The sequence below is a fragment of the Mytilus californianus genome, unplaced genomic scaffold (genome assembly GCF_021869535.1).
Source record: "Mytilus californianus isolate M0D057914Y unplaced genomic scaffold, xbMytCali1.0.p SCAF_7, whole genome shotgun sequence".
Lineage (NCBI taxonomy): Eukaryota > Metazoa > Mollusca > Bivalvia > Mytilida > Mytilidae > Mytilus > Mytilus californianus.
The window spans coordinates 57,899,953-57,927,588 of record NW_026262723.1 but is presented as its reverse complement, the minus strand read 5'-3'; the positions used below and the strand labels follow the sequence as shown (position 1 = coordinate 57,927,588).

The window sequence follows — 27,636 nt, the reverse complement described above, 5'->3', positions numbered from 1 at the left end:
GTGGGGCATAAAAAGAAGTTTTTGTGCATCAAAGGATGAGACATAGAAGAATACTTGATTTTTCTCTCTCTCAAGAAACCAAACTCAATTAGATTTCAAGATTTTACAGAAACTAAGGCTACAAATGTTTTAAGAGAAACAGTATTAACATGTTCCAATAAAGGTACAACTGTATTAACATGTACCAATAAAGGCACAACAGTATTAACATGTACCAATAAAGGCACACCAGTATTAACATGTACCAATAAAGGCACACCAGTATTAACATGTTTCAATGAAGGCATTACCGTATTAACATGTACCAATAAAGGCACCTGTCCTAAGTCAGGAATCTGATGTTCAGTAGTTGTCGTTTGTTGATGTGGTTCATAAGTGTTTCTCGTTTCTCATTTTTTATATAGATTAGACCGTTGGTTTTCCCGTTTGAATGGTTTTACACTAGTAATTTTTGGGGCCCTTTACAGCTTCTTGTTCGGTGTGAGCCAAGGCTCCGTGTTGAAGACCGTACTTGACCTATAATGGTTTACTTTTATAAATTTTGACTTGGATGGGGGGGTTGTCTCATTGGCACTCATACCACATCTTCTTATATCTAATTACAGTATTAACATGTACCAATAAAGGCATTACAGTATTAACATGTGTCAATAAAGGCAAAATGGTTATATATCATTATCAAAACTAGACAAAGTGATGCCCCCGCACTCCACTCTGAAGTATCTGTATTATAACAAAGTCAGCGTAGGACTTTCTTTTAGATATTATTGTGTCTGGGAGACACAAATGATACAAAGTGTTATTTCAAAGTTCAACTACTGTAAATTCAGAAATTATTGCGAGGTTTCTATTAATGCAAATAATGCGACTGAGCGAGTATCGCAATAATAAGAACTCGCATTCTGACATCTGAGACATATAATGTATTCAGCTTTTCCGGAAATCGCAATAATTAATCTCGCATCTGTGATAATTATTCCAAAATCGCAATAATAAATGCACGCAATAATTTCTGAATTTACAGTATCTCCCAATAGAGCAAATATTAATAAAAATCAAAACCCTGACCACATGCACACCTTCAATATATGTACAAACAGCCAGCAAAGTGAAAACTTCCTAGCATTCAAACTGTAGGATGAGTTATGTGGAACAACTATATACCCATAATGGACGGACGGACGGACAGATGGACGGAAGGACAGGTGGACAGAAGGACGGAAGGAAGGACAGAAGGATGGACAGGGGTAAAACAATATGCCCTCAAACTTTTAGTTGCGGGGGCATTAAAAACAACCTACAGAAAATTCTTTTGAAAATTTTCTTTGCATCAAAATAATAAAATTAATGTGTTACTATTATAAATCAGACTATTCAGAATAACTTGTTCAATCAATAGAGGTAAGTGTCAAAATTTTTCAATTCAAAATTTAATTATTTCTAGTTATCTCAAAACCACATTAAGCAATTTCAAACTTACCATTTTCAACCATTAAAGCTATAAAGAAGCTGGCTTGACAGTACTAATTTCTTTCAAAAGAATTGAAAAGTTGCTAATCTTAAATAGTGTTAGTTTGTTGATTTCAATTGATAAGTTCAGATTTAGAGAAGGAAGAAGAGTTTCTGAATTGATGGCCAGATGGACAATGTGTTTGGTTCATTTGACATATATAGCTTCTTCTGCGTAACAATAACAAAATGTGACATAAATTTTCAAATTAGATGCAAATTTCTATCATTTCAAGGCTAGATTCATAAGTGACAGTAATATAGGTAAACATCACACAAAAATTGCTCTAGTAAGTTGCTTTTTATTGCTAATTAAAGAACATTTGTGAGCAGGCTCACATACCCACCCCCAACATTGTCACTTGGCAAACATAATCTCACCAGATTCCTAAGTTAAAAGACTCATAACTCCTACAAAATTCAACTGATAAAAATTTCCTGTAGATATGCACATCTGCATATTTATATGTCCTTATTATCTACAAAGTTATATGAAATTCTGTTGCATGATTTCAGAGGAGTTGCGATGACAAACTGTTGCAGATATATTACGGCCAAATTTGTAAGTTAAAAGGTGCATAACTCCTAGAAAAAAAATTGAATCATAATTTCCTGTCAATATGTACATCTATCTAGTGTGTCCTTATTATTTACAAAGTTTCATGAAATTCTGTTCTGTAAATTCAGAGGAGTTACGATGACAAGCACAGGACTGACAGACAGACAGACAGACAGACAGACAGATGGGTCAAAACCATTATACCCAACAGAACAAAAGTGGGGTATAAGATGATATAAAGTAGAGTCCATGCAGTGTTTTCCCTACTTATTTCATTTACCATCCTGGTAAACAAAGATTATTTAAATACTATTTTGTTTCTAGAAATTATAGCATCACATTCATAACATAATCTATCAGAAAAATTGTTTCAGACAGCATTACATTCATGCAACAAAGCTTCACATTACCATGATGCTTTAAGGTCCCTGAGAGAACACTGGTCTATTGTGCCAAACTTAACTTTTAGTAACCTATTATATGTTACAACAATATTTCCAGACAGAGATTCAGGTTAAAAAATTCAAGAAAAATGATTTTAGAACAGTAACTGGTACTAAACCAAAAAAAGTCTTTTTTCTGACTTTTCTATTCTCACTAACAGTCATCTAAGACAGTAGAATTTTGAAAGTTTACAAATGGGACCATTGAAGCAACATCTCATTTAAATTTAAATCTCATGGAAAAGTTTCAAAGAAGCTTTTTAAAACACTTTTTGGGCAAAATTATGCCAAACTGGAAAAAACCATTGCAAAAACAATGAGTTAACAAGACCAATACTGGGTCTGGACCTGCATTGCAGCATGTAATTGATTGAGGTAAAATCTATACAGGAGCATAAATGATCATTCCCAGACCAAATATTAAAACAATTCACTTCAATTGAAGCCATGAAAAGTTTGACGGAAATTCTCCTAGAACTAGTGATGTTTCGATGATCAGAATAAGTTTGGAAATCAGTTGGTCGGGTTAAGTGTTGTTGATAATCTATTGGGATTTTGTTAAATCGATTACCGTTATTGATTCCAGAATTTTAGCATATCAACTTCTGGTCCGTTTCCGGTTAGCATTTCACATGCGCAGTCATACAAATTCTAAACAAGAATATCAGCAGATTGCAATAACAATGGCAAACATCCAATAATCAAAGACATAAACAATTTCTGTCTATAGAAACATGGCAAAAGCATTGACTTTACAGATTGGTTGTATTTTATCTAAAATAAAAGTGTTTTATGAAATATTTTCATTCACTTCCGTTACTTGTTATTTGAGAGCATATATCAAATGATTCTGATTTTTGGAAAGAAAAAAAATTTGTAACATTTGAACGTGATGAAAATTGCCTGTGCTTAATGTTTCATCCATTTATTGCATCAAAAACGTCATATTCATTTGCAAGTTGCTTGTCAGACATCGTTTATTTTTGTAAATTTTCCTTCGTCTCCCATTTGAAATATATACTAATCAAGGATCGGAAAAGGACCAACTATGAACGAAATCTATATACTTATGATAATAACTTGAACACCATATGGCACAGCTGACAAGAATAATGATCGAAAAAGTCAAAAAATCCGCATTCAAAAATATTTAAAAAAACATCATTCCTAGAACATATTCCAAATGATTTTTTTTCTTCTTCTTTTTTTAAATGATTGACAACATGCCTCCCCTCAAATCATCATAACAATTATCATATTTAGAAGAAATGCTGGTTACCTCAATTTATTCATTCATATATAAGGTCAAGTGAAAAATTTTAGAGTCATTGTTGTGAATAAATGTAATTATAAGACAAAATATGTTCAATCTGAATCTAGTTTCTGATTGATTAACTGTTTTAATTGCTAATTGAAATTTTAAAAGTAAACAGAATATCAAACAAGAACAAATAAAACTCTGTAATGGAATATATGCATAAGACATGTACAATGTGGCTGAATGCATGATTTTATATAAAAAATGTGCAAGCTTTAATGATGCAATTATAACTGATAGTCGGTTAGTTGCTGTCAACCCATAGTAATAGATAATCGGTTGGTAATTTCAACCAATTATCCAACACTACCTAGTACAATGAGTGTTGTAAAATTTCAAACAGATAGTGCTATAAGGCAGATGCAAAAATAGCTTACTCACTACATTTCAACATTATCAAGCTACAGACATCACTCCCTTTCATAGAAGCCAAGAAATGACGAAAGTTTCCTTTCGGATGGTGGACAGAAAGACGGTCAGACAAACAATGGAGTCGAGCGTTACTAGAACTGCTTCCGCCTTCAACAACGCAGTTAATAAAAACAACATTGAAGAACCCTGTATTTCTATTCTACATTGTAACTCTACATGAACATTTTTCATTTCACTCAACACAAATTCTCATTTCTTTGCCCATAGTTACTACAGAGGAAAACAAGTTTTTAATATCATTTATATGCAAAACATTTTACCTGATCTTGAAACATAACTCCTCCAAAAGCCCAAATACATGCAAATGCAAAATACAGCTCATACAGTTCCTTAGGACTATCTTGTGGAATGTTTTCCTCAGTGAGAAGACACTCCAATAAGTAGCACAACATCTGGACATGGCTGATATCAGCTACAGGTGTGATCTTCCTGAAGCGATGACGGAGTGTTTCCAGACAGGTAGGGACATATTTGTCAAACAGAATGCTTAGGTTGGCTTTCTCAGACTGTATCTTTCTGGTGTCTATCCAACTTTGAACATATCTATTGAACAGTAAAATTCATTATAGGAAAAACATAATAGAATAGAACATATATAAAATATTAAAAAGTTCATAAATTGAAGTTATGTAACAAATTTAAGATATATTTTTTATGCATATGTTGCATTCAAAGATTTATCATTTAAAAAATTTGGCAATATCTTGACATGCTTTCAGAATAAAATGATTTTTTTATTTTCAAGATAACTGAATTGAATAAAATGATCTGAACACTTTTTTCTCTAAGAGAAAGTAAGCCCTTTTTTATTTGTTAACTAACAAATATAGTTGGTTTACAGTTGTTATGTTTCACCCTTTCTACTGGGAGAAAGAAATTTTGTATTTGTCAAGTCTCATCTGTCTAGCTGGCAGCCTGTCAAAACAGTTAAATTTCAAACGTAAAAAACTTGACAGAATTACTTCCAACAGTACATATTTGTCATGTTTGTGTAAGACATACTGTAAATTCAGAAATTTGTGTGTGCATTTAATATTGAAGTTTTTGAACAATGAACAAAAATGTGAGATTAATTAGTGCAATTTCAAGAAATACTGCATACAAACAATGATATCAAAATATAGAATGCAAATTGTTTTTTTGCAAAACCCGGTTACAATTTCAGCAATAATAAAAACATTGCAAAGATTTGTGAATATACAGTATACAATTACTTACGGATTCCATCCAACGTCTGCGAAGTTAATAAATAGGACACCAGCTCTGGATACAGTTGATGGATTAGCAGTTTTCAAATGACTGACTTCAAACAACAATCTCATGCTATCTGTTAATGGAATTCTCTCATTACTGGCTAGTGTCAACACTTTGTTATCATCCATCACAGTATTCAAGGATTCAATCCACATAGGATCCACATCTCCATCCAGAACTATCCACTTAGGATTATCCGTTGTCATTTCAGCCTGATCCCTCATTATGACAGAAAACAAACCTAATAAAAAAAAAATATGAACTATTATATTTTTATCGAAACAAATAGTACCTATAGCTATCTAACAAAATATATACTGTTAATTCAGAAATTATTGCCTGCAATTTTTATTGCGATTTTTCTAAAAATTAACAAAAATGTGAGTTTAATTATTGCAATTTCAGAAAAAACTAAATACAGATATATGTACCAGATAACAGAATGCAACTTCTTATAATACTCAAGGAGTTGTATTATTCGCATCAATAAAAACTTCGCAATAATTTCTGAATTTACAGTATTCTAAAATAATTTTTGTTATTAAATTTGTTTAATCTGATAAGATTCTAAATCATCCAGAGTGGACTTAGAGAGATGTCATGCCTTTATATGTTTTAATAACTATATATTGATTGTGAACAGGATATGGTCAAGTAACACATAAATTAATGATGTACACCTTCATAACTTATCTAGACCTAGTTTAGAACTTGACATATACAGATAGTAAAGATACTTGTCTGTTGTTTAAGATCAAATGATGAGGTGTAAATGTCTTTTTGTGGAGTATTATTAATTTGATCGGGCAGTGTCTCGTTGTGGCATATCTAACATCATATCTAAAGAATATGCAACTTTGATATGAATAACTAGTCTCTGAAAAGAATTTCAGGATCATCAACTTGTAGAAAAGATAGAGGAAAACAGGAATATGTGTCCATAGGACACCACACCCCAATTGCACTATCATTATCCCTGTTCAGTGAACTGTGAAATAATGATCAAAACCTTAATTTTGCATTCGACTAAAAACTGCACATCATAATGAACATCTGCACTAAGTTTCAAGCTGATCTGACCACAACTTCAAGGTAAACTTCCTTAACAAATCAAAGTGCTTGTAAGCACTGAAGGATAAAGATTGCTTTAATTTATTAGTGGAAAGTATAAAAATTAAACATTGCATTGGTAGTTGATTCAACTACAAATATATATGGACAAAGGAAGATAACTCCAATTTTAAAGATTACTTGAACAATGACATCATTGATATTTTTAGAACAGATATTAGATTACTGCAACTTGCAGAAGTTATGTAATTTTCTTGAAAAGTATAACATTATTAAGAAACTTGAATATCTGAGCATATATTTCATTGATAAATTTCTGGAAATGTCCATGGATAGGATGTTTAGAATGTTATGATCAATGCACTATATTATGTGTACCTCAAAAGTAGTGATAAACCTTGGAAGATTTAGATATCAAGTCAGTACCATACGGTTTTGATTGTATTTCATGCAATCTTTACCCAAAAACTATAACCTGGGAATGTACTGGTTTCACACTATCACAATTACATGTTCAGCGAAATATATTGGGTTCAAAACAGTAATTTGGCTTTTTTTCAATTGGATAGCTCACCATCATCATTTTCTCATAAAAAAATCCTAGATTTTTACCCACCATCTTTCCATTCTCTGGTTGCCGAGTTGATAACACCAAACAATTCATCATTAGTGACAGCCTTAGGATCAAGGTCTATAGACACTGGTTTCTGTCCCCTATTCTTATAGGTCTTGTTGAGGGATTGCCATACCATACTTTTACCAACACCAGCTTGTCCAAGGATGAAAACTGAATGGCGTACATCTATCAGTTCTTGTAGCTGCACAATCTTTACAAATAAAAAGTAACCATAAGTAAACAAATTAACCAAAGAGGATGGATATAGGCACAAATTTTTAAATAATGATTGTTTATATACCCTTGTGCAAAATTATCAGTTTTCTCTATAGACAGTTTGGAGTCATCTTGTATAATACTGTAAATTCACTAATTTTTGCGAGGTTTTTATTAATGCCAATAATGCGACTGGATTTATAGGATCGCAATAATAAGAACTCGCATTCTGATATCTGATAAAATTGAGAATGGAAATGGGGAATGTGTCAAAGAGACAACAACCCGACCATAGAACTGACAACAGCAGAAGGTCACCAACAGGTCTTCAATGCAGCGAGAAATTCCCGCACCCGGAGGCGTCCTTCAGCTGGCCCCTAAACAAATATATATACAAGTTCAGTGATAATGAACGCCATACTAAACTCCAAATTGTACACAAGAAACTAAAATTAAAAATAATACAAGACTGACAAAGGCTAGAGGCTCCTGACTTGGGACAGGCGCAAAAATGCGGCGGGGTTAAACATGTTTATGAGATCTCAACCCTCCCCCTATAACTCTAGCCAATGTAGAAAAGTAAACGCATAACAATACGTAATTTAAAATTCAGTTCAAGAGACGTCCGAGTCTGATGTCAGAAGATGTAACCAAAGAAAATAAACAAAATGACAATAATACATAAATAACAAAAGAATACTAGCAGTTAACTGACATGCCAGCTCCAGACTTCAATTAAACTGATTGAAAGATTATGTCTTCATCATATGAATATCAGGCACAATCCTTCCCGTTAACATAACCCGTGTCATGCCAACAACTGGTTTTTAAATAAATGTGTTTAGTGCCGATGCAAAGACCCTATAAGTGAATCAATATTAACGCCAAAATATGCAATCTTTAATGACCTGACAACAGTATCGTAACTTTATCCCTTCTTAATAAGTCTATTTAAAGGTTTTGTTAGCTTCAGAGGTGAATACTGACATTTTTGTGCTTTATAAAGAATATTTCCATAAAAAATTGGATGTGAAATACCTGAACGTATAAGAAGTCTGCATGTTGAGCTATATTTACGAATGATGTCCTTATACCGATGATAAAATTTAGTAAATGTTTTGACTAGTTTGTGATATCGAAAACCCTGGTGTAATAATTTTTCAGTAATACATAGATTTCTCTCGTTAAAATCTGAAACATTGTTACATACACGAGCGAATCGTACAAGTTGAGATATATAAACACCGTAAGATGGTGACAAGGGAACGTCACCATCTAAAAATGGATAATTAACGATAGGAAATGAAAAATCATCTCTTTTATCATATATTTTAGTATTAAGCTTTCCGTTAATGATATAGATATCAAGATCGAGGAAAGGGCAGTGGTCATTGTTAGTATTAGCTTTATTTAAAGTAAGTTCAACAGGATAAATTTCTTTAGTATACATACTGAAGTCGTCATTATTGAGAGCCAAAATATCATCCAAATATCTAAAAGTATTATTAAATTTGTGTATCAGATGTTGTTTCGATGGGTCTTTGCTGATTTTTGTCATAAATTGTAACTCATAGCAATACAAAAAAAGGTCCGCAATAAGTGGTGCACAGTTAGTCCCCATTGGAATTCCGATAACCTGACGATATACGGAATCTCCAAAGCGAACAAAAATGTTATCTAGTAAAAATTCAAGGGCATATATAGTATCAAAGCATGTCCAATTGACATAGTTTTTTTGTTTATTGCTACTAAAAAATGACCTAAAAGAGTTTGAACATATATATTCACATTCTGAATTTTTAAATGCCCATTTAATTAGGTGTGTGAATTTTTTCTAAATGAGAATGTGAGGCAATGTGGTATATAGGGTAGAAAAATCAAAACTTTGAACAGATTCAAAATCACCAATATATGCATGCAATTTATCAAGTACTTCCAACGAGTTCTTGACACTCCAAAAGTAATTAATTCCACTATTTTCGAAGGCCTTATTTGAACAATTTATTATCAGGTTTTTGATTGTACCAAGTGTACTGGTAAGAAGAATAGACAATTTAGTAGTGGAACAATGGCTTGAAGACGAAATGAATCTATATTTGTAAGGTGTTTTGTGTAGCTTCGGAAGCCAATACATAGTTGGGACTTTCATTGTATTTGGTTCTGCTTGTAAAGCGGTAGCTAAAAGTTTATGTTTGTTACAGATGTCGTTTTCTGAAAATGGAGTCAGTTGGAATGTTGGTGAATTGGTGATTTCTTTTTTCAGAACCTCAATGTAAAATTTACGTCAAACAATAATAATATTATTAGCAGCTTTATCGGCCGGGACAAAAACAAATTCCTTGGCTAGTTCTTTTAGTTTATGTTTGATACAAGAAATAGGTTTATTGTGGTTATTGTTAAGAGTAAAATGTTTTTTAAAATGTTGAATATGTATATCAACTATGTTCATTACTGATTTAAAAAAAGAGTCCAAAGATTTTTTGTCAGCTTTTTCCCGTTTTATCCATTTCAAACAGTAAGTATGGAGTGAGTCGTGGATGATATTACGACACTCATTCCAATTAATAATTGACGGGGGACGATATTTAGGTCCTTTACTGAGGAATGATTTTAACTCTCGGTCTTGAACGATGTTAAGATCTCCTGTTATAACATGGGAAATGGGTCCATAAATGTATTCAGAATTACTGCAATTACATGAAGTAGGTGTATTTTCACTGATATTAACATCTTTACACAATTGGCTATAATTAAACACAAATTTCCCGGTAGATTTCTTGTAAATATAACAAATAAGAGGGAGCTCAGTATTATCAAAATATCCCGGAATTTGTTCTTTAACAGAATGGTTGTTAAAAATACCGGCAATATTTACAAAATCAAAACCTTTATTGACATACTTTATTTTAATAAACTGTTTTTTATGATCTTCAGGGCGATCAATTTTGGGAAACAGTTTAGAATAACAATATGCCATTATAATTTGAACGATTTCATACTTAGGACTGCTATATGAAATTGTGTTGCAATCCTCTAAAATTTTATTTAACTTATTAACCGGTAATGAACAGAGCTTTGTTAACAGATAATGTCTGCCGTTGTTTTTTGAAATAGAAATTAGGTCCGAAATATTGGTATGATTGGTCCGAAATTTTCTTTGATTGCGATTTTTTCTACGACCATGAGAACGGTTTTTACGAACAGTTTTAGAAACTATATCCAAAATGTTAACAGAATCGGTTCTTGATATATTACCAATTCCCATGATATTATCATTAAGACCGAGAGGGTAGATATCTTTAAGCAGGTTTTCCAGCAATCGCAATAATACATCTCACATTTTTGTCCATTCTCCAAAGTCGCAATAATTAATGCACGCATGCGCAATATTTTCTGAATTTACAGTAGATTTTTTCTACACAACTGAAAAAATGTCTCCATTTTTATCTAATTCTACAAGTAAATGTCATTATCTCTTGCTAAAGCCTATTTTCTTTTTTAAACTCTTTAATCGATATCTAAATTTTCATTCAATGCTTAGTTACAATTAATGCTCCAATTTACCCTTGATTTCTCATTTTTTGTACAATTTCCATTGGTCAACTTGGACTTCTAGACAGGCAGCTGAGATTAAAGGATATCAGCATAATCAATTTTAGCTCTCTAAATAGAACCATCAAGTTAACTTATTAACCTTTGTTTACTTGTTACTTTCTACAGTGACCTTATCATTCATTGTTCCAAATGCCTGTTGATATAAATCAATCTAAAATATAATTGAATTTTTACCTTCAAAATAAAATTTTCCTCTGGTTGTAATTTTAGATCAAGGACTGCTTGTCTAATGTCTTTTTCAAAGTCCATATTTCTCTTTCTGGGAACATTCAGTGCTGGAAACAAATCTCCAATCAAACCCATAAAGACAGGTATATCATCAGTTACTATCTTGGTAATGTTAAAGTCTCTCAGTGCTCTCATTAACACCTACAATCGTTTAGAAATAATTTTGAAAAAATTCTACAAAAACATTGTTTGTGAAGTTGCTTGTGACTGACAAGAAAATCATATAGATGGATGTAAACTAGTCTTCATGTTGGTAGCTGTACTATGGAGGTTTTTTACTATGTTTTTCAACTTTTACGTCATGGTCTAGATAGTCAATTCAGGGAGGTTTGGATGCATGTAAAACTGGTTTCACCCATTACATTTTGCGCATGTAATGACCATGTGTTGTTCTTTGATGTTTGTCATTCTATGTATGCTTTTTTCAGAGGACTGGGATGTTGATGGTTGGTGTGGTCTGTTGCACTGTGTGATATTTTTGGTGATTCCTGTTATCCTTTTTTATGTATTATTCTTGTTATTCTTTTTTATGTATTATTCATGTTATCCTTTTTTATGTATTATTCATGTTATTCTGTTTTATGTATTATTCATGTTATTCTTTTTTATGTATTATTCATGTTATTATTATTTTTATGTATTCTTTATGTTTTTCTTTTTTATGTATTATTCATGTTATTTTTTAAATGTATTATTCATGTTATTCGTTTTTATGTATTATTCATGTTTACAAAAATTATGTATTATTCACGTTAAAAAAATATATGTATTGTTCATGTTATTCTTTTTTATGTATTATTCATGTTATTCTTTTTTTTTATTTATTATTCATGTTATTCTTTTTTATGTATTATTCAATAGGCATGTTATTCTTTTTTTATGTATTATTCAATAGACATGTTATTCTTTTCTATGTATTATTCATTTTATTCTTTTTTATGTATTATTCATTTTATTCTTTTTTATGTAGTATTCATGTTATTTCAGATGAAAATAAAAACAAATAGTGAAATGGTATTTGAACATTTATAGCAGTGTTTTAAGTATAAATGTTATTTAAAATTAGCACATATACACAAGACAGGACAGCAACATGAAATTAACTTCTACAGAAAGAGAGTTGAATTTAAGTATCTCCTGACATCATACTTTTTACCATACATAAATTTACTGTCAATGACATGGGGGAACTAAGCTAAGTTTACATCAACATCAAGCAATGTGAAAAAAATTATCTCACACTTCTTCAGGGATTTATCAACTGCCAATAAAAAAATTTACTGGCCACAAAGTCCAGTTATAATGATCTTGCTTAGAGAAATAGAATTAACCAATTTATACGAACCTGTTCCTCTGGCCTGTCAGGATCACTCCTTTTTAGGGACCCAGCCACTACCAAAACAGATTTCACAGCCCTAAGACCCCAGTCATAATGGTCCTGTTTGGACAAAAGCTCTGCACATAGGTTGTACAATGTTATAAATTTCCTTGCCAGTAATTTTGCTTCAAGAAATCCTTCCGCTACCAACATAATTTCACAAATCTGTTCAATATCAGGTACCACCATGGCACATGGCCGAAACAGTGCCTTGAGATTTTCAGGCAATTCTGTTCTTCCAGCGTATCCTGGATTCATTGTAATAAATAGGCCAACATTCCAATTCAGACGGATTTCTTCACCCTGGAAGCTAAAGACTTTTTTCTTCTCTCTTATGGCATCCTGTATACATTTGACTTGAACTGCTACTACTGACAAAACTTCCACAGCAATGCGGTTAAACTCATCAAAACATCCCCATGCACCAGACTGGGCTAATCCTTTATAGATGTTTCCAATAGACTGTTAAAATTAATAGATTTGAATGATATTAGGTATTTATAAGAACTCGTCTATTAAAATGAATGGAGGGTCTTAGGGAGGGACTTCCAAAATCCCCCACAATCAACATACTTTCTTTTGAGTAATTTGCATACATCAACTGGACATACAACAATAAATGACCCACAACCACAGTCGAAAATAAAACGTCCCTTCCTACCCTCCCACATCCATTATAAAGGAATAGCCCTAACATAATTTAAATTATCCATTACATGATACATCTTATCAACTTTAATAAGGTGCACATGTTTACACAAATTGTCGATACCGCTGTTGATGAACTGCTAATATCATCCATCTAGTACTTATTGCTTCAACACTAGCATATTCAATTAAATATTTTCTAAGGAACTGAAATTCATAACTTAACCGGTATATCAAAATTAAGTTTTGAACCCCCTTATAAGGGAAAGTAGATCTTTAAACTGTTTGACTGTTCATTTTTTATCCCATCTTGGTTATATAACTCCATTGTATTTATATTTTTAGCTACCAAGTCTTTTGAGCATTTCCGATGACTTTTTTAAAAATTCAGGAAGTCCTTATAACATAGCAAAATAGGTATTTTTTACTATTTGTAAACCTCAGTTAGTAATATGCATGTTTTCTGGGGTATATAATTTTTTTACATTTAAGCTTGTGCTACAAAATTTGTTTCTATCATTTTGATACTAGTAGAACAACCTTTATGTTAATTTTGAATGACTTTCCAGTGTTACATTTAAAAAACATAGTACATATTACTACTATAAAGAAGCAATCTGTTGCCCTAAATTTTTACTGAGCTATAAAATGGTAAGTTTTTTCTTTCTAATTATTGATATATTGAAATGTGTTTACCTTGTAGTCCATCTGCTCTGAACAGTTAAAGACATATACCATAATACCAAGAGCTCTGCCAAGGTCCTTTGTGGTCTCTGTTTTCCCAGTTCCTGCAGGACCAGCTGGGGCACCACTCATAATCAAATGTAGGGACTGTGTCAAAGTGATATAACATCTGTAGCAAACAGAGACATCAAAGTACATGTAATAGTTTTAATACAAACAACTACAAGTATCAGCAAAAATCAGTAACTTTTTCTGAACTGTTAGTTCATCTTTACAAAAACAAGCTGGTCCTTTGAACCGAGATAAAAAAAAAATTCTAGAATGTAAATTTTTCAATTCACAAAAAAATACTTGATACTAGTAAGAGAGCTATTCTATGATGTCCAGTAACCTTTATCTGGTGAAATGACATGGCAACTTGTGTTGCATTTCTTTTTTCGGCTAGTAGTTTAATGACTACTTCATTTGTTTTCATCTGTATCAATTTTTATAGGTTCAGAAAAATTTGCTATTGTGTATACTTAATTTTGTGGTTCCATCATTTGCTACTATTTTTAAGTAATAACAAAATTTTATTTTATCAAGGATGAAAATTTATCAATTCCTAATACCAATGAAATCCACAAAAAATTTGTATTTTCAATTATTAATGAATCCACAGTTACTTGAACTGCTTGTTACTTACAGTTTGACTTTAATATATCTGTTGATATTACCTATCACTGACATGTGTAATGACAGGGCCACTTGTATAAAAAATTAGTCTAGTTAATGCAAGAAGGAATTTAAATACGTTGAATGTGGACAGTAAAGGGAAGAAAGCTTCTTAAGTTGCATGTAACTAGATTATTCAACTAAAATACCTCTTTTTTAATAAGAACAGTTCCATAAAAACATACATGAAAATCTGAACGATGTGTAGGGGTCAACACTGTTTTGTAAATTGAAATTCTAAAATTGACAGGTTGTTACCGATTTTGAAAGTGCCTTCCCTATGTACCCTATATGCTTTAATGGAAAAGTCCTTACCTGTCAGTGAGAGGTGTAATGACAAGGCGACTTGTGTTGCCTAGATATTCATGAGAATATCTAAATTGTGCATCACAAATATTGGCAAAGCAGTCTCTTTCATTATCATCCCATCTGTGACGGAGCTGACACAGCCAGGCAAAAGCTAGGGAGCTGTATACCCTGTTGTGGATGAGTTTATACACTACATCACGAGCATGGACATCGATGGTACAAATTGTCATGATCTTTTGTCTGTCTCCTTTACTCAGCTGACCAATTAACATGTTGATCAGACTATTCAGCTGTGTAATCTGAATTGAATAAATTGAAGAATTTTTAAAACTTATAATCGGCCTGGTCATACTGTGGATTCATATTATTTGTGGGATATCAATTTTCTTGAATTTCCTGGGTATAGGTTTTTAAAACCACAAATTTAAATTTTAACGAAGTACAAATTTTCTAAATGCTTGTATACAGACATTGGTAAATCCAGGAAAACAAATATCCACAAAAATACAAGTTTTTCTCAATCCTAGAGAATTCATATCCACGAAAATAAATAGATTCACAGTAATTCATTTATGATTTCAATACATAATTTTGTTTCCTTTTTCTGAACCAAAACATTTGTGATTTTCTTTTCTTTTAATTCAAACTTTTATGAAACAACAAGCATTCGAAACACTAATCGCATATGAATATACCATAGCGAAATTGACACAGTGTTTACATAGGTTAATTATAAAAGTATTTCCGGTAACATGGTCTATAAAAGATAAAACCCAAGAAATAATTTTTAACAGACCAATCACATTTAAGTACTTGTAGATCATGTAGGCATGATTAATGTGAATTGTACAAATATCAATCAAAATGCCCAACAACTAAATATGAATGAAAGTATTGAAAGTGATTTAATCAAGTTTTTCTGAAGTTCATTACAATTCTAATTAATATCTTTCATTTTGGAATATCGTCCTGAATATGCATGAAATATTTGCCACTGGACGTTAAGCAACCAACAATCAATCAATCATTTTGGAATAACTTTCACTCCTGTCAATATTATTTTTATCATCACTGTTTTCATAAGAAAATATATTGGTAATTGTCACCTGTTTTTTATTGTAATCTTTTAGTCCATTTTCATAGCCTTCCTCTAGTCTGCCAAAGGCAATATTAACCTCTGTAGTCCACCAAATCTGTGTGCCACATAATGCCATCTGTGCAGGGAAGTCAAACAGCCAAACATCTCTTGGCTTTTCTTCATACGTAGTGACAGCTTCAATTAACTGATGTCTTATGGTGTTTTGCATAGCTATTAGTAGCCTATTTAACCAAATTTCAACCTATCAGAGAAATTTGGAAGAAATTAAACTATTAAAACATTTCTGTTTTCTACATATTTAACTGTTAATATAACAGGAAGATGTGGTATGATTGCCAATGGGACCACTTTTCACCAGAGACAAAATGATGCAGATGTAAGCAACTACAGGGCACTATATAGCCTTCAACAATGAGCAACACCCACACTGAATAGTTAGCTAGTAATAAAAAGCCCTACATGACAAAATTGAAAACAATTAAAAAAAAAAAATGACAGCCTGAAATCTGTTTTGCCAAGCCAATTTCAATTGATGAAAAAGAAAATTAAAATTCATTGAAACTGGTTCTATTTTTATGATAAGATGTGATAATTGCTTATTTATTCATGTGCCAACCCAAATTCTCCATTCCAGAATAAAAAGGACTATGAGTTATTTCAGTGTATGTAACCAAATATAGATATAACCTTACATTATTGAACTTTCCCTGTTTAAGACACATTGTTAACTAAACATAACATTTTGGTGTATGCTGTTAGAAATATTTCCCAGAATGCCTCAGATTCTGAAATGGTAAATTCTTCCAATGACTTTTTACAATTATATGAAAGATTTGACATTTAGTTTTTGCATGGTTGAGCTTAACACAGATTATTGTATCTAATAGAGGAGAACTGCTCCCATTAACATTGAAAACCCTATAAACAAAACATTTTGATTTCCCTGAAAGACAACAATCAACAAGCTTAAGTTATTTGAAATAGTTACAGATATATTCAGAAATTTGTACATAAAGTTAAAGTTATGACTTCACATTTTAAAACTCTTCTGTTTTTCAAGGGCTTTGACAAAAAAATTAACAATTAACTTCAAGATGAAAATAAAAAATTCAAAATTTGGTCCATCCTGAAATTTTTGGGACTACAACTTTTAAATGTTCAATATCTTTTTTGTTAAAAAAAAAATAGTTTTCGGTGTGGATATAATCTAAATAACTTATTTTAATGCTGCTAATGAACTCCCAGTCCTGTCATTCTTCTGTAAAAATATTTTCATTTACAATCTTTATAGTAATAATTTTTAAAAGAAGCCATAAAAGACAAAAATAGACTTAATTCTGATGCAAGCAAAACTAATTCTTTTGACCATAAAATTATTTAGAAAATACATAAAATTTTACCTGTCCATTCAGATCACATGGTTCTTTTAAGTCTACATATTCTCCATCTTTGCTCCACATGGCCAACCCAGATTTAAGTGGATTGTCTTTGGAGTCTGTAGCAAACTTGAGCTTAGCCATACTGTCAAAAAACTTAGTTAAATGTCGACACACCTACAAGAAGTATGATACTATGTGTATAATAATTTCAACTAAAGTTTTCCAATAATATATACTTCAATCTAAACTATCTGCATGTTAAAACTTATTTACAACAAAACAGAACTCTTATGACAGATGAAAATATTGTAAGGAAACTGCAATAAATTATCAATAAAAATCTGTTGAAATGAGATTTACAATTATTAACCTCACCAATTTTAGACTAGTATAGACTGCATATTTAAGGCAAATTCAAATAGATTTCAAATACATATTCTATGTATATAGGTATAAAAGGGGCATAACTCTTTTTAAAATCATTGATCGGCACTGATTTTTGAATTTGTCCGAAACATTGCTGTTATAAAAGTATGATATAAGTTTCATAAAAATGTGGCAAGAATTGTACAAGTAAGAGAGCTAACAAGACCGACAGACAGATGCACGGATGGACGAACGGTATTTCTACGTCCCCCGCAACGCGTCGCGCGTGGGACAATAAAGGAAATTTAACACATTATTTTATTTGTTTGCCACCAAAAGATTCAAAGCAGTACAAAACTTACCAGGGGAGGATTATTTCCATTGGATAAAATATCCAACAAATCGGCAGATGATACAAAATAAAAGCGAGGGAATGCTAATCTCTTGGTCTCTAAATACTCTGCCAAAGCCTTCTCACACAGAGTTAACTGCCCTTGGATAGCTTCCAATCTTTCATATAAATTCTGCTGATTAGTAGCAGCAACCACATTCTTTGTTTTCTCAATTTCTGATACAAGTTCCTGAAAAATTTAAGAATGTTTGATGTTAATTTGTATTGAGGATATATAATGTGTCAAAAAGTTGAATAGGCAGTGGCATATGACTACAAATGAGGAATTTATATGTTAAGACATTTATAAGTATTAGGAAATATCTATAAACCTGATGAGATGGGATCTAGTCTCAGTTTGTCAAAAAAAAAAGTCTTCAAAATTATGAAATCAGGAAAGGTTTCTGGTATAAAAAGTGATACTTATGCACATAATAAAACAAAAGTGGCTATTATTCTTCCTACTATATATAGAACAATATAAATATAAATTCAAGAATTGAACTGAGTGTTGATTTATAATTTGGATACAAAAAGAAGTTAACAACTTAAAACAAAGTTTTTGTGTATGGAAATTTTGCCCAGTCAAGTTGTACTGATTATTTTGTAAGGAAATTAAAATAGTTTGGCCTTAGCCTCTTTGTATATTTGCATTAAAAGTGTCTTGTCTGGTAGATGAAAGTATGTAAATAAAAGGCACCTCAATGCAAAGAGGCCCCTAGGAATTGATCATATTGTCTTTAACAATTTAAAGTCTATATCATTTGTCAATGTTTTTGCAAGTTATAAATAGCTTTGAGTCTTGAAAAGCTGTAATTAAATTTTACAGAGACGTACACAACAAAAACAGAAGGATTAAACTAAAATAATGAGTGACATGGGTCTTGGGGTTGATTTAGGTTTTTTTTTGCAATTAACCCTCCCACTTTTTATTTCAAAAGGTTGGATGACAAAAGATTGATTGATTGTTGGTTGCTTAACGTCCTGGATGACAAAAGAAATATAGAATAACAAACATGTGACTTTGAGATGAAGAACAGCAATAAAAGCGCTGTGTTCCTTGGCTTTTTGTGTGTTTATTGCTGTGCATGTACTGATTTTATGTCATGGATGGATACCCCATATCCTTTGTTTTTCTATCATGTATCACATTTTAGACACTCACATAGATTATTAAACTAAATTCATGACAAAAACTTTTTCAGTTGTAAAACATCAACTAGTTTAACATATAAATATGACCAGTAATCAGATTGATATCGATAACTATTGGTTTCAGTTTTTATATGAAATTTAAACATTTTTTCATAATATTTCATTGAATTCTTCACTTAAAAAATGTTCCCAACTCTTAATACCTTGAAATCATTATCAATTCCATCAAATCTTTTGCTGTCTTCAGGAAGCTGGTTTCTAATATCCTCTGAACCAATGAAAATACTCTCTAAATGTGACCAGGTTCTTTGAACCTCCATCCAGATAGTTATAACCTGGTCTGCTGTTGATAGTTTCCTCTGCCAGGTTGACACCTCGTGCAAGAAATGTGCTATGTACTTAGATGACAGCATATTTTGCAGTTGCACCTGGAATTTTTAATCAGTGTTTATCAGATATTTAACAATATATTCCTATGAGGACATGCTTTAAAATAGTCCTACTATAATTATTTTTAAATATATATAGCAGGATAATATGTTTATGTTTAATCTAATTATTCATAATTTGATCTGTATAATATCAAAAGGTCCATAGAAGAAAGTTCATTCATGTATATAGAACTTTCAATTCATCATTTCGTTTTGGAATCTGAGGCATTCTCAAGTAATATTTCCAAAAGCATATACAGAAACTCTGTGATTATTTAACAACACTTTCAACAATGGGAGTTCAACAAATGATGAAAATTTAATTTCATTCTAAGGATAAGAACAATAAAGTTTGTCAAAATCATAGTCTTCTAATACTATATATAACATCTTTAAAAGAAATACTGTAATTTCAGAAATTATTGCGTGCATTTATTATCGCGATTTCCACATGACAGACCAAAAAATGAGAATTATTTTTGGGATTACAGGAAAAGCTGCATACAAATATATGTGTCAGATTTCAGAATGTGATTTCTTATTATTGCGATACTCACCAAGTTGCATTATTCGTAATAATAAAAACCTCGCAATAATTTCTGAATTTACAATATCATGATATTGTTGCACCACTACAACATTTGAAACAATCTATATCACTTAAAAACTGTATCTATATACAAAATGGACCAATATAATGGTTTATCATGTTAATTAAGTCTCTGAAATCAGATACGTTTCACATTAATCATGACAAGTTGTAACTGTGTACACTTCCAAAAGACAGTGATATCTAACTAGAGAAGACTCTACTGACAGGTTCCACTGTACAGAATCTTACCTGATTATCTTCCAAAGTCTCTATCAATTCTTCACTTGTCTTCAGAGTAGTGATCTTTGTTCTTGGATGTGGTTCATGCTGAAACTCCATTGCAGCCCATGTGACATCTAGTTCATTCAGAACTTTCTCCATGCTCATTTCTTTGGAAGCCTTATCTACAATACCGTGAACAGCTTCTTCATACTTGTGAAGGTTGAGAGAGAGAAGATCTGCGAGAGTTGTGTTCTCATCCATAACAAATCTCACCTACAAAACAACATATTATAGGCAATTAGAATTTCTTTCACTTCTGTGACATTTTGATTTCTTAGAATGTTTAAATGCTTGTCATATATATTTAAGCAGCAGGTAAAATTTTCATCACAAACTTGAAATGTTTATTATGCTTTTCTATTATATTAAATAAACAACAGTTTAAATCCTTAAACTTTTTCTACATGAATGAACTGTATCCAGGTTTACTTCATACCTTTGTTTCATTCATCAATTCCATCCAGTGACGTTCCCTGATAGATGGGTTCTGCAATTCACTCACAGCCTTGAGTGACGTTAACATATTTTTAAGACTATCCTCCAGTCCAACATAAGCATTCCAAGCTCTCATCTCCTTATCCAAAGCTCGGATATCCTTTGCAAGTTTCTTAGTATCAATTTCCATTTGCTCTACATTGATTTCTTTCCAAGGAGTTGTTTTCCAATCATCAAAGCTGCAGCGTACAATGACAATATAATCCCAGAGTTGTTTAAGCAGTTTTATTTCCTTCCTACACTGTTTCAACTGTTTGAAATCTGGTGCATTCACTTCAAACAAGCTAGACGCTTCTAACAAGGCCCTCATCTCAGTCTCCATTACAGAAATATCTTCATGGTACTGTAGGGGAAAAAGGAATTTCTTTTATGAAACATGAAAGAAATGTAAGAATAATCTAATTTGGAAATCGTGAAATCCTATTAAAAGAGTCAAGCATTTTGATATCTGGAAAACTTATTTATCTTTTCTTCTACTTTTGCTAGCAATTATATGGTCATTATAGGCCTGGAAAATATTTGAACCCCTTTCTACATGATTTTTAGACATTTTTTTAATACTGACATATGGCAAAAAATTTAGGACCATATTTTCCCTTTCTTTAGGTTATTCAAATTATACATTCATTTTGTTTTAAGCAATGGAATTTTATTTATCAATAAATCTGACACATTTTTAGATACACATGTAAACAGGCAGACTTTCTCAAGCTTTCACTTTAATCTCATTGATAAAGACTACCATATCTGTTTGAAATTTACTTTTCATATGGTTCAATCTACCTACCTACCAACAAATCCACTCAAATCCTTTAATAGAAAAAAAGTAAACATGCTTTTTTTAAAATTCTGTACTGAAAACAAAATAAGAAATAAAGACAAATTTGTCTTAATATGTAAATTTACCCTAGCAATCATCTCATAGGGTGTAGCACAGTCATATCTAAATGGTTTAATGGTACGAAATTGTTCCCTGAATTTATGTTGTTTTACATCAAATGTAGCTGATTTCTGTCTGATGTTGGTTACTTCTGTCGTCTGCAATGGTGCCACTTCCTGTTTCACTGTTATGGAGATCTTCTTTGTGTTGTTCCATTTCTCTGGCAGTTCCTGTAAAGAGCAAGAAATACTTTTATTGCTTTCTCATAAATCAGGCCATTGGTTTTCCATTTGAATTGTTTCACATTTGTAATGTTGGGGCCTTTTATGGCTGACTATATGTTGGATAGATTTTGCTTATCGTTGGAAGGCTGTACAGTGACCTATTTGCCTAAATCCACATCATTTTGGACTTGTTGGATAGTTGTTTCATTGGCAATGATACCAAATCTCATTATTTCATATTATTATTAAGCTATTTTCCTTAAAAAACTTCTCAAGATCTGTCTGTCGAAAGGGCTAGTCTGTTAACCAAGCTTTATGAAGTGTCTCACCAAATAAAGGGGACAAATTCTAACAACTTTTTTTACTATACTGTGGATTCATTTATTTTCGTGTGTACCAATTTTCGTGGATTAAAGAAAACTTATATGTTCGTGGATATTTAATTTCGTGGTTTTCCTGAAGCCTGCATACAAGCCTATGGGAAATTTGTCATTCGTTGAACATTTAATTTCGTGGTTTACCTGTACCCACGAAATCCACGAAAATTGGTATTCAACGAATAATAATGAATCCACAGTACAATATATTTTTAGCTCAATGTTGAAGGCCATACACAACCTGTAGTTGTTTACAAACTAAAACAATCTAAAGAAACCACTATAATGTTTGCCAATTTAACACAAAAGTATTATACAGTTGATTTTTGATGCTACTTTCATAACCAATCATGATAGTTGTAAGTAAAAAGGATTTAGTACATTACAGTTTTGCTATTTATGAGCAATGACAGACAGCAAATATATAAAATTTTGCCTGTATAATTGTAGACTGAACTCTCCCTACAGCAATCTATCCACCTTGTAAGATGATTTTTTACCCATATCCGAGGAAATGATATACTGTATATCAAGTTATTTTATAGTCAGATTTTGTTCAAAGTTTGGGCCTTAAATTGAGCAGTTAAGTCTTTTCTGTGCTTATTATTATTTGCATCCAATGGTCTGGTATATTGCATTTGTATGATATTCAAAATGTTCTTTTAATTTATGGACACCTGATATCCTTTCTTTTCTATTGTATGATATAAATTTTGCAGAAAAAATGTCCACAGTGAAAAAAAGCAAAATTTTAGACATAACAAAAAATTTCCTGATAAAACATTTAGGGTTCTTGTAACATTAATAATGCCCATACCATGATGAAACAGAGTTCCAATGTCCCCACCATTGCACGTATTTGATCTATCCAAAGGCAAAAACTAAAAAAACTTTTCACAAATATCTTAGAGAAATGAAGGCTTGAGAGCAAATACAATACAATTTCCAGTACGAACAATATTTCCAAGGGGCATAACTCTTTCAAAAATATTTGATTGGCACTGATTTTCAAACTTGTCCGAAACATTGCTGATATAAACCTAGGATATAATTTCTAAAAAAATCTGGCAAGAATTGAATACTTGAGAGCACTAACAATGAAATTTTCCAAATAATTAATATTTGTAAGGGACATAACTCTTAAAAATAGTTTATCTGCATTGATTTAAAAACTTGTATGAGATATAAACCTATGATATAAGTTTTATTATAAAAGTCAGGCAAGAATTGTACATGTGAGAGAGCTAACAAGGCAGGTCAGACAGACGGACGGACGGACGGATGACCAGTATTTTTATGTCCCCTGCAACGAATCTTGCTGGGACAAAAATAAGGAGATATGGTATGATTGCCAATGAGACAACTATCAACTAAAGTTCATATGAAATGGAAGCAAGCAATTATAGGCAATTGTACAGCCTTCAACAATGAGAAAAATCCATACCGTATGGTAGAGCCCAGACACGAAAAATATGAAACAATTCAGTTTAGAAAACAAATGTCCTACTTCACAACAAAACAATTTACGAAAAACAAATATGGCAGACATTAAAAAATAACAACCACTGAACTGCAGGCTCCTGACTTTTGACAGGCACATAAAGAATGTGGTGGGGTTAAACATGTTTGTGAGCACTCAACCCTCCCTAACCTGGTACATTGATGTTACAGCACAACATAAGAACAAACTATAAAAATCAGTTGAAAAGGGCTTAACTCATTAGATCTATACAAAGCAGAAAAAACATCTAACAAAACCACAGACTCAAATATGGCAGGGTAGGTATACATCCCCTAACAACAAAAAAGACAAAAAGTACAGATCTGAGATCTAGAGTACCGTTACTCGCAGTCACTGACAGCTAGTTCAAAGTCATGTATCTAAGACTAAAAGTCCTCCTTGTAATGTTCAAAGACTACAAATATGGTATCAGTTGAAAATATTAACCTAATTCCTACAAGCACCAGCTGCTATACACACCTGTAGCTGTAAATGGACTTCCTCGGGCATTTCCTGATTGTAAGTTTTAAGCAGTTCTATGGTTTGTTTTAGAGGTTCAAACATTTCATCTGTGCTTGACTGTCTTTCCTTCACAGCCAACAAGTATCCCATACAATCTACTAGCCCATCGTAATTCTTCACTGGCTTCAATAACCCTGCATCAGTTTTGATAATGAAGTCTGATAACTCCTTCAAACTTAAAAAAAAAAACCAATTAAATGGATCAATTCAAAAAGGGTATTGCATTGTGGAAACATCAATGCTTATGATGTTTTGATTGGTTGAGACATCATTTACAAGGTGATAAGACAGTGCAACGTAATTTATGATATTATTGTTTTGGGTCCGCAGGAATTCTCAAAATATACAAAATTCAAATGTAAATTTCTATTGACTTCTATTGTGTTAAGTTTGAAGCAATGAATTCAATATTCCACTAATTTTGTAAGGACTAAAATAAATCTGCAAGAACCAATAGTGCTCATAATTAATGCAAATTCAATAATTATTGTGCGCATTTATTATTGCGACTTGTTATGAACAAAAATGTGAGTTTAAGAAAATCTACATAAAGATATATGACGAAGAATTAGATAAAGGTCATGCGTTCCTAGTAATGCCAAAACTATGTTCATTTGAAAAAATATGTGAAAATTACGATACGTTTGTGTTTGTACGAGGTTATTACTGTTAAAAAAGTGTTACTTTTCATTAATTATTTTGCTGATGACTAAGGACTATCATGAAGAAGTGTTGTTTAATTCATGGATTTTTTTAAATTCTTAGTTATTGATTCTGTTAATTTCTAAGTCAACCAAATTTGGTATCTTATGGTATCTTGTCATAGATTTTTTTTTCTTTTTTAATCAATCTTAATTTAAAAACCTTACAATAATTATTGCATTTACAGTTTAAAAACAAAGTGCTTGTGAGCACTGAAGGGTAAAGATTGCTTTCATTTTGCAATTTTGTGGATTTTGAAATAAAACATTGAATTGTATTTTGCTAGAATTAAAAATTTGAATTGGAGTTATCTTCCTTTGTTCATGATTGTACATGTGTAGTTGAACCTAGTTTTATAACAGATTCATACACCATGCATTACTTATGTAATTTTTAATAAAAAAATGTTTTTTTGACAAGTATGGTAATTCAAATACACATCATATTCATATTGTAACTCAAATATCAAAGTATAACATATCATCAATAAATTGTATGACATTGACTTGATAGGATCTAAATAATGATCACTTCACTGTACTATTTTGTTTGAACTATCAAAGGAAGTGATAAACCTTGAAAGATATAGATATCATAGGGTTTTGATTGTATTTCATGCAATCTTTACCCCGAAACCAGCTAACAAACCTGTTATTGACATGATCAATGAGATGTTGTTTGAACATGTAGCTCCATCTCTTGATGGTGTTCAGTAATGCCTGCTTAAATGGCTTAGAATTTACCCTGAACCATTTCTCAAAGATCTGTGTATGATGTATCTGTTCAGCTGCATCATATATCTTTTCGTATGCATCGATCTAAAATTGTAACAGCATGGTATGTTAAACCTGTCTTTAACTAACCATGTTAAGTGGAATTAAAAAAAAGTAATCAATTTGCTCCTCTCTGAAGGTAAATTGATTGTATAAAATCTAATTATTAATTGTAATGATAATATTAAAATCAACCATCTGTATGTTTTTTTCTTTATCTTAAAAGACTTATAACTGTTATAAAAATTTACTTAGAATTTTTATGTCGATTTTCAATTAATCTGAATTACTATCTTTTATTCTTTTATATGTTTCTCTGATATCTGATAACATTACACTAAAATGAGGTTTGAAAAGAAAAGAAAAACAAATTCCAAACACATACTGTCAAGAACATATGGTAAGAATTAAATAAAGTTGTATTAAACTCTAACCTGCTCTTTGAATTGCATCAATTTTGGTGGTTTTTGTGGCACATCATCACCTGATTCAATCTCCTCTGGTGTAAGAACATGGCCATAGAGCAAGAACTGTCTCATGAACTCGTTCCTGTCATCTACCCAAAGATAGGCATAATTATCAAATGAGTTCCTATATTCCATGCCCTTGTTCATAATGATGTTGACCCGATCCATCATTTCACTTTTCATGTCTGCTAGTTCTTCCATTTCTTCCATATCCTGTTGGTAATGTTCCTGTCCAGAGTGGGTGGCTAGACGAGGGATCAAGGCAGACTGCTTAAAAATATCCCCAAGGATACTATCCACCAAATCATAATAGCCATCTGTAGTTCCAAAGTCAAGGGACGGAACGTAGATTATTTCTGGTTGTAGAAGTTCTAACTGTGACTCAAACAATGGCCCAATGTCATTTTTAGGATCAGTATTGTCTAGGAGAAATTTGACACTGCAGTGAATTGTGTTGAATAGTCCATCTACAACCATTTCATCCAGGTAGTCAACATAGGCCTTCCACATATCTGAGTTAGGGTCAGCTTTAAAATGGTCTAGATTTTCCTAAAACATAAAATTGAGAATGAAAACAGGGAATGTGTCAAAGAGACAACAACCCAACCTAAGTGCAGAAAACAGCCCAAGGCCACCAATGGGTCTTCCAACACAACAAGAAATTCCTGCACCCAGAGGCGGGGTTCAGCTGGCCCCTAAACAATAATGTTTACTAGTTCAGCTAAAATGGATGTCACACTAAACTCCAAACATAGTCAAGTTACATATCATATCTGAAGTATAAAAATTTCAGAAAAGAATTACCTATAATATTTGACAGCAGATTTAAATGTAGAAATACTTAGATCAAACCTTTTGAAATTTTATAGTAACAAGTGTGTGTGCTGATATGTCTCTCCTGCTTTACTGATTTTGACAGAATTTTATGTTGAAAGTCTTTAAGATCAAGGTCTTACTACAAGTATCAGCAAACTCAATGTTAACTAGTGAACCATGAAATTGAGGT

The 27,636-nt window shown here is 31.8% G+C and overlaps 1 protein-coding gene across 1 annotated transcript in view; it reads right to left on the bottom strand.

Moving 5' to 3' along the window:
* The window catches only part of LOC127710025 (dynein beta chain, ciliary-like), an 85,072-nt gene that overhangs the window by 39,666 nt on the left and 17,770 nt on the right, over positions 1–27,636 (bottom strand). The window contains exons 13-29 of the mRNA XM_052215743.1: positions 26,598–27,179; positions 26,039–26,208; positions 24,647–24,863; positions 22,091–22,294; positions 21,126–21,527; positions 20,657–20,902; positions 19,588–19,812; positions 18,201–18,419; positions 17,494–17,646; positions 16,101–16,334; positions 15,001–15,293; positions 13,984–14,140; positions 12,607–13,101; positions 11,208–11,402; positions 7,203–7,413; positions 5,480–5,756; positions 4,522–4,804 (exon numbers count right to left, since the gene is read on the bottom strand). Of these exons, the coding sequence (XP_052071703.1) occupies positions 4,522–4,804; positions 5,480–5,756; positions 7,203–7,413; positions 11,208–11,402; positions 12,607–13,101; positions 13,984–14,140; positions 15,001–15,293; positions 16,101–16,334; positions 17,494–17,646; positions 18,201–18,419; positions 19,588–19,812; positions 20,657–20,902; positions 21,126–21,527; positions 22,091–22,294; positions 24,647–24,863; positions 26,039–26,208; positions 26,598–27,179 (4,563 nt within the window). The remainder of the gene's footprint in view (positions 1–4,521; positions 4,805–5,479; positions 5,757–7,202; positions 7,414–11,207; positions 11,403–12,606; positions 13,102–13,983; positions 14,141–15,000; positions 15,294–16,100; positions 16,335–17,493; positions 17,647–18,200; positions 18,420–19,587; positions 19,813–20,656; positions 20,903–21,125; positions 21,528–22,090; positions 22,295–24,646; positions 24,864–26,038; positions 26,209–26,597; positions 27,180–27,636) is intronic.